Source organism: Oryza glaberrima, chromosome 4 (genome assembly GCF_000147395.1).
Source record: "Oryza glaberrima chromosome 4, OglaRS2, whole genome shotgun sequence".
NCBI lineage: Eukaryota > Viridiplantae > Streptophyta > Magnoliopsida > Poales > Poaceae > Oryza > Oryza glaberrima.
In genome coordinates, this window is record NC_068329.1 from 17,833,679 (window position 1) to 17,844,206 (window position 10,528).

At 45.1% G+C, this 10,528-nt stretch overlaps 2 protein-coding genes across 2 annotated transcripts; both read left to right on the plus strand.

Annotated features, from left to right (window-relative positions):
• Positions 1-4,046: 4,046 nt before the first annotated feature.
• On the plus strand, positions 4,047-5,130 carry LOC127769274 (uncharacterized). The gene is made up of 3 exons (XM_052294809.1): positions 4,047-4,251; positions 4,357-4,484; positions 4,575-5,130. Exons 1-3 carry the CDS (start codon positions 4,047-4,049, stop codon positions 4,965-4,967), a joined length of 726 nt encoding a protein of 241 aa, XP_052150769.1. The 3' UTR covers positions 4,968-5,130.
• A 734-nt stretch (positions 5,131-5,864) lies between these two features.
• On the plus strand, positions 5,865-9,283 carry LOC127769295 (succinate dehydrogenase subunit 5, mitochondrial). The gene is made up of 4 exons (XM_052294835.1): positions 5,865-6,100; positions 6,940-7,244; positions 7,365-7,550; positions 8,880-9,283. The coding sequence occupies exons 1-4, from the start codon at positions 5,953-5,955 to the stop codon at positions 8,934-8,936; spliced, it is 696 nt and encodes a 231-aa protein (XP_052150795.1). The 5' UTR covers positions 5,865-5,952; the 3' UTR covers positions 8,937-9,283.
• Positions 9,284-10,528: the final 1,245 nt, after the last annotated feature.

Genomic DNA, 10,528 nt, shown 5'->3' on the forward strand with positions numbered 1-10,528 from the left:
GCTCACGGCGCGCGCGGGCGGGCTCGGCGGCGGCGGCGACGGGAGGACATAGATTATGCGGGCATGTGCGCGAGGGGGTACGTACGTACGCCCATGTGTGCAAGTTGCGGCTGGCTCGCGGTCGCGGACGCCGATCGATGCGTACGCGCCGCGGGTGGGCGCTGCACATGGCGGTGTGGTTGGTTTTGTTTGGAGAGTAGCGTGTGGTTGCGCCGGTTGCGACGTCGCCTGACAATCTGTCACGCGAGAAAGAAACGCGGGAGGGGGGGGGGGGGGGGGGGGGGGGGGGAGTGTTGCAGAAGTGGACAAGCGATCACTTTTCGGGGGGGTGACAGGGAGGAATCGGGAGATCACCTGCGCGCGACATGACAGGATCGCAGGGACAGCTGCAGGTTTTGATGATGATGGCGATGACGATGAGGATACGATCAGGACCGAACTTTTCAGGGGGGTGGGGACGGGAATTAAACTGGGCGATCGGATCATGACCGTATCAGCCTGGGTTTGTGTCGACGGTGTTGTTAAGTGGCGGTGGGGAGATACGGTTGGATTTGGTCATTTGGAGGCTGGGAGAGGAGAGGGGAGGATTGTGCATGTTGAGGCTGGCAGGATCGTCGCAGGGATATATTTTGGTTCCATTCACTTGGCTATCATTGATGGTGATTAGGCTATCAATTGGATCATGATTCCATCACTCACCAGGCACTTAAGATGGCACGCGACCTATACGTTTGCAACTTGAAGGAACACAAGTATGGGTAATTATAGATTTATAGTCCCATTTGTCATTGCATTAGGAAACAACCCTGACAGTCAAGATCAGACTATGTACACGGTGTACCCTCTCTCGGGACAAAGTACGCAGGGGCCATGCCTAGAGCCCTAGAGCATATGCATAAGGTATTCTACTACCTTTTGGACCTCTTCATGTTGGACCAAGGAGGATTTCTTTTGAGGGCCAGTTTAACATCAGAGATACACAGAGTTAGCCCACTATGTAGGAGTTTTTCCTACATTAATTTTCCTTACAAAAATTTCCATGTTTTTTTAAAACGATGCATTCAAAATAGTGCGAGATCTCGTATTGATATAGCAGAAGAAAATTATAAAATTACAACCTTGTAAGACAATAGCTCCTAGCCTCCTAACACATCCTTGCTATTTTTAGAACATGAAAAGTACATTCCATTAGGACTATGATATAGACTGTGTTATTCTCCCAGTTTTCTCAACTCACCTCTTTCGTTTTCCACGCGGACGCTTTTCAAACTACTAGATAATGTGTTTTTTGCCAAAAAAAAAATTATATAAAAGTTGTTTTAAAAAAATCATATTAACCCTTTTTTTAAAAAATAATACTTAATTAATTATGCAATAATACGTATTTCGTTTTGCGTGTCGGGAGGACCTAACCCCTCCTCCCAAACAAGCTAAGTCGCTAGCTACCACACGAGTTACAAAGTTATCAAATCAGGACAAATGTTTTGTCGCGTTCCATGGAAGCTCCCAAATCCGACAAAAGAACGGGCAACACGACTGGACATTGTTGGAGTCTAACATCATTATAACTAGATAGCACAAAAAGTTTATCTACTGTAAAAATTACAACATTAACACCATTATTTTGCCTCAAAATCATTCAAACCTTAAACTAGATTGAGAACAATATATATTAAATAGTTGGCAGTGTTCGGCAGCGCATGGAAGAGAGTAGATTTGTCTCGTTTTTTCACGCGCACGCTTCTATGAAAAAGTTGCTATGAAAATCAAATTAATTTATTTCTCAAATTTAAAATAATTAATACTCGACTAATCATACGACAGTGACTCACCTCATGTTACATATCTTCGTATTTCCTCTCCTCTTATACGCACCCAAGCTTGCAAGTTGCAATGCCCATTTCCGCTAGCAAAACCACTGTTCTCTCTGCAGCAGCAGATGCCTCAAATCTTGTACTAACTTTTTCAACCTTTCGGCTACAGCCATCAACAGGTTCCCAGTCTCATCACGAATGTAGAACACACCCCATTTCTCGTAGTTGAATCAAAAGCATAATTAGGCTCTGTTCGTTCTGGGGAGATAGGGGAGATTGATTCTCGTTTTCCATGTGCACGCTTTTCAAACTACTAAACGGTGCGTTTTTTGCAAAAAAATTTCTATAGGAAAGTTGCTTTAAAAAATCATATTAATCCATTTTTCAAATTTAAAATAGTTAATACTCAATTAATCATGAGCTAATGGCTCACCTCGTTTTGCGTATCTCCCCAATCTCCTCAATCCCCTTCTCCTCAAACACACCCTTAATATTTACTTTCAGAATATATATATATATATATATATATATATATATATATATATATATATATATATATATATATATATATATATATATTTATACTGTTTACTCCACGATAGACATTCTGTACTGGCCTTCCTTGTTTGCAAGCCGAATCACCCATCCTGCCATTCATCATTCATTCAATTTTTTGTTAGAAATATTCGGGATGCAAAATCTTTTACACAAATATACCATCTGTCTCACACAATCATTACGCGAAAATGACGTTGCGACCGGTATCGCGCAATGAAAGCGCACGGTCTCGCGTGGTAGCGGTGCGAGACCGCGCGGTCTCACCCAAGCAAACAGCGATAGCGCTCAAGCAATCAACGCTATCGCTCAAGCAAAGAGCGATACCGTGCCTTGCCGATTTAATTAGCGGTTAATTATCCTGATTAGCGATTAATTAATAATTAATTAATTGTTAATTAGAATAATTAATCACTAATTATTATTAGTTAATTGTTAATTAAGTAATTAACCACTAATCAAATGGATCCTATTGGACAATGTCGCTGATTGCTTCTGCGAGACCGAACGGTCTCGCTCTTCCATTCCGCGAGACCGCACGGTCTCGCGCCGTTGCCGCGTGATATCACCCGCGACGTCATCCCCACGTCATTTTCGCGCAACGGAAGTGCGACACTGATGGTATATTTCTGCACAAGTTTTTGCATCCCGAATATTTCTGAGAAAAAAAATTAAATGAACAGTATATTTTCAAATTTAATTCACTGAAAGCTCTCTCACTGACCATCTTTTTTTTCCTTGCAGTAATTAGCTTGTGCACCTTACCTTCGGATGCAGCTCGATCGCACGCACCTGCAGGTGCAGCGAAGCTAGCTGCCACGAAAGAGCCCGCGGTGAGTAAAGGAGCCAGAGAGAGAACTGCATTTGTTGGTTAAGGTCTCGCACGCAGAGGCCGGTGGTAGTGTCGTCACACTGCCGTTTTTACACACTCATCATACATACTATTTGCTCCATTCTGAAACAACTACTGCAGGTAGCTTGGATCGGCAATTGGTGGTTTCACGTCGCCTTCTTCCTACTTCCCAGTGTCAAGAGATTAAATCCTCTCTGATCAAATTGTTACATGTACGTGGTTGTTCTTCCAATCAACAATGTGAACTCGCTAACACCATTCTAGTAGAACCCGTTTCCATGGCCCCTTCTAGCTTGGGATGATCACAGCGTGGTATTGCCTGCTGCGTGTGCTTCACTTCCCCGAATGGCGAATACCCGATCGATATATCATCCACCCACTCACAACTCGCGACACCGAAATGGAAAATGGGAAAGCGTTGGTTGATGATCTCGCTTCTGCCCCGTGGCCACATGCGAACATAACCAGTTAACCGCCAATTAAAGCTTCCGATCGATTCACATCCTTATATATTTAGTACAACTTTACAAGTTAAGCATTTGAGCACAGCGCATTATTTGCAGACGCCTTACCTTAACTTGCATTCGGCAACTTCCATCTCTTTGCAATGGTGCTTTGGCCAAGCAAGCCGGCCAGTTATATATGGCAGGTTGGAGCAGTCACGTCTGCGTTTCCGTTTTTCCTTCTATATTAGTGTGCTTACGTTTAATCCATGGACAGCCCGGTCTTGTATTCTTGTGCAAATGCACTGCCTAATTGGCCAGACCATGCATGCACTAGTAATACTGACCTTAATTAACTTCAAAGATTTAGTAGCTAGCTAGATGACCATCCTGGCATATGAGTATGTGCAGCAACACGTTGTGCTGGCAGCCGTTTCATTTCATTTCACATGTGCCTATATCACTATCCCCTTGAAGCCCAGAAATCCATTGCGTGCCAACTCAAATCCTAGGCAGTCTCATCCTCCCATGAAGAAGCATGCTGCAGCTGCACGATGCAACGCCCTTTTTGTTGACAGATTTGAGAGTGAGTTCCTGTTAATCCTTGAATAATTCGTTTTTTCTGCTCCAATTCCCCTCCCGGCCCATGTATGATGTTTTTTTTTACTTCATTTTTTTTTTGTGCCTGCAGAGATAATGATGCATCCCCTGGTTGCGTCGTTGGAATACATTTTTTGTTTCGGGGGCTGGACTGCATCATGCGTGGTGTTCTTCCACTTGATCGTGTCATTTTACGGCACAGAAATGACGGAAAACCTGGTAATTAAACACATGTGCTCCTCCAAGTTGTATTTTTGCACTGTTCGTTTTAGTCTGAATCTGATGTGTTTGTAATATATGCTCGTGTAGTGTTCTTGCGATGGGATGACGGCCGAGGAGGCCGCCGCCATGCGCGGCGTCGAGGCGTGCATGCTGCTGAGCTGCGCGGCGCAGATGGCCGCGGCGGCGGCGGCCATGGCACTGACGACGGCGACGGCGACGTGGGGGCGGCGGCCACGGCGCGCGCGCGCCGTCCGCCGCGCGTCGGCGTCGGTGGCACTGGCGGTGGCCGGCCTCACCCTGTGGCTGTGGTGCGTCTACCTCCGGTTCCTGCCGGGGCTCCGGTGCTTCCGCTGCTTCGGCGTGCTCAGGAGGGTCGCCGTCGCCGCCGTGGCCCTGGGATTCGCCACGCCGGTGTTCGCCTTCGTCGCGCTGGGCTCGCACGCCGTCGTCCGCGGAGACGAAGCCGAGTGGGACGAGTGACGTCTACTGATCGATCGATCGATCAATGAGTGTTTGGTGCGTGTGGTTTCTTGGGAGATCATGTTAGTGGGGACTAATTAATTAATGCGGTGATGTGGAGCTGATTAGTTTCATGCCGATTTTGGTTTTTGGAGTTCGGTCTTTCTCAGCAAGAGTGTTTACTGATCGCCAACCAGCTGTCTCGCGTGAAAGACATACATGAATGAAGTATAGTTAACTTGGTACCAAACTACTAGAGTACTAGTCCAGCCATAACTAGAAACGCTCTGGATTCGAAACCTCACCCCTTCTAATTATTTGATATTAGGTCATTCTCTAATATTCGTGTTTTTACTAGTCCAGCCATAGAAACCCCAAATCTCTTGCCTGTGGTAACAGCTCACAGCTCAATTCCATTTCCGTCCTACTCCATCATCAGTGTCAAGTAGGAGTAGAGCAAAACTTTGTAGCCAGAGCAGCGGGCCGCTGCCATGTACAATCGTAGAGCGGACGTGCAAAGCGGGCTGATTTCAATGGGCTGCGGCGCAGGGGAATGGCCTGACCAATATTTTTCCAGCCCAGAACATATGGTCACCAAGCGATCCAATCCCTTCGGCTTGTAAGGCACGGTGCAGTCGACTGCAGGGGATCCCAAATAGCATTGGGCCGCATAGATAGACCATACGTGCCAGGTTGACAGAAGTTTCAGCCCACACTGGCTGACCAAATGGTAGCGATCCAATCTGCCTCCGGGCCCTGTCACACTAACGGGCCAACTTGGTTAGGCGGGCCGCGTGTTGAAGAAACGGCCCATTTTTGTGGTCCCTGTCACGGCGAAGTTACGGGCCTATATTCAATACGGGCCGAAATGGCAGGCCCACATAAGCGCACGAAACACAAAAAACATCACGACAAAACACCCCGATTCCACCCACCCCACCACGAAACCTCGCCCTTCGTCTCCGCCTCCGTCGCCTCCATCTCGCCGCGATCCCTCTCCCCGGCGATGGCCGCCGCCCTCCGCTCCTCCTGCGCCGCCGCGCGCCGTCTGCTCCGGATCTCCCCGGCCGCGCTGTCCACCCTCACCGCCGCCTCCTCCCGCCCCGCCGCGGTGGCGCCCCTCGCGCGCCCGATCGCCGCCGCCGCCGTCTCAGGTCCTCCTCCCATCTGACTCTTCTTGTTCTTGCTGTTTCGCTACCTTGTAGTCGATGATGATGATACCTCCTTCAGTTCGTGTTTGGGGTGGATTGGGCTGATGATGCGTGTTTAGGGTTCTGTGCGTGCTGCTTGCTTGTGCAGGCTGATTCCAGATTTGTGTTTGCCGTGTGGTAGAATCTGGTTGTTTTGGGGGATTTCAATTCCGAGAGATTGGATTTGAGATGCTATCGTGTGTGGTGATAATAATTTGCCAGGAAGTTATTGGTTGTAAAGATACAAGGTTCGGGGGTGGCGGGGGTGCCAATTGTTGGTCGCTGCGTTGCAGTTAAAGCATCAATAGGAAAAATGTTAACACTCTGTGTATAAAGGTTTACATTTCCAAGCTGATCCTGAACTTCACTTCAGATGTGTTGTCCTGAAGTGTTGTTCCTGCTCGTGTTGCATCTTTGATCACATAATAACAGGCAATATTGTTTAAAATGATGTTGCTGCAAACCAAGAATAACTGGTTCAAAACAGTGAGATTTTTCACTTGATTCTGAAGTAAATAAGCTTATTATTCTCTAACCTTTTTGTCAAAGAATACGTTGACGGGAAAAAAAAAAACCACTGTTTGTCCTTTATATGCCATAAGTGTATAAGAATGGGAGAAGCATGGTAAGAGGATGGTTGACAAAGAGAAATATATTTGGAAGAGTCATTGATGTCATCTTGCCTTTTGTGGTCTTCATTTTGCTGCAATGTAACACTGTTGCCTTAGTTCAAAATTGTACATACCCCAATATCAAATTTTCTGTGCTCAATGTTGTTTGACTTATACTTGTTTTAAATTCAGGTGGCAACAATGCCTTTTCATGGAACTTGAGGCGCTTGTTCAGCTCAAATGAAAAGCATCTGCCGGCGATATCTGACCCAGAAGTTGAATCTGCGTTTAAGGATTTGATGGCTGCTAGCTGGACTGGACTTCCAGATTCTCTTGTAATTGAAGCAAAGAAAGCTGCATCCAAAGCTACGGATGATAAGGCTGGGAAAGAGGCTTTGCTAAATGTATTTCGTGCAGCTGAGGCATGTGAAGAATTTGGTGGAGTTCTAGTCACCCTAAGAATGGCTCTAGATGATCTTTGTGGTATAACTGGTGAGGTCAGTACCTAATCACATATATCCATCATTGATGTATTGCTTTCTGCCAATTTGGGGGATCAGTCATCAGTGTCTCTTTCTTATGCTTATTACTTGTTGTACCACTCCTTGCTCTTGCAGAATGTGGGCCCCTTGCCTGGTTATATAGAAGATGCTGTTAAATCTGCATATAAGCGTTACATGAAATATCTGGAATCATTTGGCCCGGAGGAAAATTATCTACGTAAGAAAGTGGAGAATGAGTTGGGGACTAAAATGATACACCTGAAAATGCGGTGCAGTGGTGTAGGGTCCGAGTGGGGAAAGGTACGCTCTTATGTTACCTATCCCTGCTGTATATTTTACCTTTGTGACAGCTTCTGTGGTAGATTTGCATTTGACAAGTCCATGGATTGTGGGTCCTGATGTATGCTTTAGTGCGGATTTATGCTATCATTTTTAATGGTTTCTTATGATTGTATTCAAGATGTTGTGGAGATGTTATTTTCAGCGTAGAAGCAGAGTTAGTATGTGCAATTTCTGCTATCACAAATGTGTTATTTGTGTTTAAGAATATATTCCTTTCTATGGCTAAGGATCATTTAATATCAGACTGCATCTTGGGTCATCACTTGTCATTGGAGTAGGTTGTACTATGTCAGGACAGTCCTTTATTATTATTTTGCTTGATACAAAGGGAGAAATGAGATTCTACATCCATCTTTTTACTTGACGATTAGAACATTGTCACAGCCTCCAGGGCTCATGTTTGATCATATCTTTTCTAATTGAATATGTATATAAAAATCATTAAAACTAAAACTACATTAAAGTGTTTTTCACGACAAATCTACTACAGTCATTTTCACATCAAATCTTAATGTTTTTGCAAATATCCGTGATTTAGGATTTTGAGGTTTGACCACATACATCCTAAAAAATCATGTATTTGAGAACGGAAGGAGTAGCTTAGAGTGAATATAAACACCTCAACCTCATCCAAAAAAACCAAGTGAATGAACTAGGACCATCATCTTGTCTATCTATTCATTTGGTTTGAAGAAGGGAAATTGCACAGGTAAGTTGAGATTTGAGAACAACTGCAGCGCATTCTCATTTTACCAAGTCTTGTGCTAGATATACTTCAAATAAATGTAAATGTAAAATGGAAGCTAAATCAGTTTATCCTGCACAGCTATACACTGTGTAAGGCTCGGTAGTAAAAGGTACATGCTTGTTATTTTGTTGTTTGCTTGCACAGAGACCTGTAGTACTTCCAATTGAGCACTGGCATACACCCCTGGTACCATGTAACATGTTAACTTTCAAGAAGGGGGTATGCTTATCTTATTTTATCTGTAATTAGTCAAAAAAAAGGAGCTGTTCATTTACCATTGTCACCACTTACTTCAAACCTTATAAGGGCTTATAGGGGTGTTTGCTTCCAGCCAATTTGGAACATATGATTTAGACCGAGTTTGAATTGTTTTCAAATTAAAATAGACGAGTTCATGCTTGACGTTGTAACATGTGTGGAATAATATTTTCATGTCGGTGTATAGCTGATATGCTCGTTCCTCCTTGCTTCGACTGGAGTTAGAAGGACAAATCTATATCCAACACCTGAAGCTCATGATTTATTTATTTCACTTGCAGATCACCCTGATTGGCACCTCAGGCATCTCAGGATCCTATGTCGAGCTAAGGGCATGAGGAAAGTCTGCAGATCATAACCATGGCAGAACATCGTTTTCTGAGGGAAGGATGCATATCAGAACAAGGTGTTCCGTTTCTCTTTTCTTCTTACTGTGTAGCTACCTTGCCAATAACAAGGAGATCATCAAACAGATGTGCACTTAAAGTAATTCAGTGTGCTCCAGACCTTCCTGCTGTAATAAGAACGTGTTTCTGGGGTTCACGTCGATTTGTTTTTGCTCCAGTCATGGTGGTGCGTGAAGCATGTAGATTCAGTTGATTCCTTGCATGAGCCGTGAATTGTTTGTTCAAGCTCCTACTCTGTATGGCTCTATTGAACTCAGAAGTAGCTTAATCGGTGTTCAGATTCCTTGCTTGAGCCCTGATATGAGCTCTATTGAGTACTTCCTCCATTTTATAATGTAAGACTTTTTTATATTATGAAATGGATGGAGTACTAATGTTTGGCTTTGTTAAACATTAGCACTTGAATCGTCGTTCTGAATACAGTACGACATCACCGAGTATGGCCGTGTTTAGTTTTCCCTCTGTTCCCGACTTACCATCATATCATATCACATCAAAAACTTTTCTACACACAAACTTTTAACTTTTTTTTTTAAACTCCTAACTTTTTTTAAACTTTCAATTTTTTTCATGAACTAAACATACCCTATGTTGATATGCGGGACGTTTGTCTATCCTTGACTTCAGAAGTTATAATTAGCTAGAATCGGTGGTCCAGAACTTAGGAGTGATGTGATATGGGTGTGTGAAGTCGTCATCCGAAGGCAATGATGCTATCGACCGCAATTGGACGACGAAAATGCCTCGGATGCCCAAACATCTTCCTCTCGCTCGTCGGCTGACAATGGCGCTGCTGCTGGGAACGGGGACACACCTGCCAGTTCGACTAATCAATCATCCGTCACCATGCGTTAGGGCTAATCATCCAGTCATCCGTCACACCGTTCGCTCGAGTACTTCCCAGTGTCTTGCTGTCTTGAAGCATTACAGCTAAATCTGTGGCTTCCAAGGCGGGGGCCCCGTTGCCGGCGGTGCGGCGGCGACTGGCAGTAGCAGGCAGCCATGGGCCATGCATGGCGAAGCGCGCGTATGGAGAAACGACGACGACGAAGACGAACGGGGGGGCACAGCAGCACACAGCACTACGCGTCTACGCGCGTGCCGGTTTGAAGTATGCAGTGGCAGCCTGCAGAGACGTCGGCCGCACGCGCACGCTCATACACACGTACGGGGTCAAACCCCCAGGCTGCTACTGCCGGTGCTCGTGGACGCGCGCGCCGCTGTGCGTGCGCCTGTTCGTTCGTAGCAGCAGCATGCAGTCGGCCAGCGCGCGGGCGTGCGGACTTCGCAACGTTGCGTGCGACTCGGCCCCGGTTGCGTGTCCATCCACTTGTGCCAGTCCTGTAGTACTCCTGTTGGCGTAGAGGAATCCTGTCCGAATCTACTACAGCATGTACTGTACTACTTCCTCCGTTTTACATTAAAGTCGTTTAATTTTTTTTATTAGCCAAACTTTTAAGTTTGCTTAAGTTCAGAAAAAAATAATAATATTTTTAATACAAAATAATCATATTATCAAAATA

Excerpts from the sequence above, each read along its gene's own strand:
- LOC127769295 (XM_052294835.1), top strand. The coding sequence starts at position 5,953 with ATGGCCGCCGCCCTCCGCTCCTCCTGCGCCGCCGCGCGCCGTCTGCTC. Across the intron at positions 7,245-7,364 it reads TTTGTGGTATAACTGGTGAG|AATGTGGGCCCCTTGCCTGG; the intron begins GTCAGTACCTAA and ends TTGCTCTTGCAG. Across the intron at positions 7,551-8,879 it reads TAGGGTCCGAGTGGGGAAAG|ATCACCCTGATTGGCACCTC; the intron begins GTACGCTCTTAT and ends TTTCACTTGCAG.
- LOC127769274 (XM_052294809.1), top strand. The coding sequence starts at position 4,047 with ATGACCATCCTGGCATATGAGTATGTGCAGCAACACGTTGTGCTGGCA. Across the intron at positions 4,252-4,356 it reads TTTTGTTGACAGATTTGAGA|AGATAATGATGCATCCCCTG; the intron begins GTGAGTTCCTGT and ends TTGTGCCTGCAG. Across the intron at positions 4,485-4,574 it reads CAGAAATGACGGAAAACCTG|TGTTCTTGCGATGGGATGAC; the intron begins GTAATTAAACAC and ends ATGCTCGTGTAG.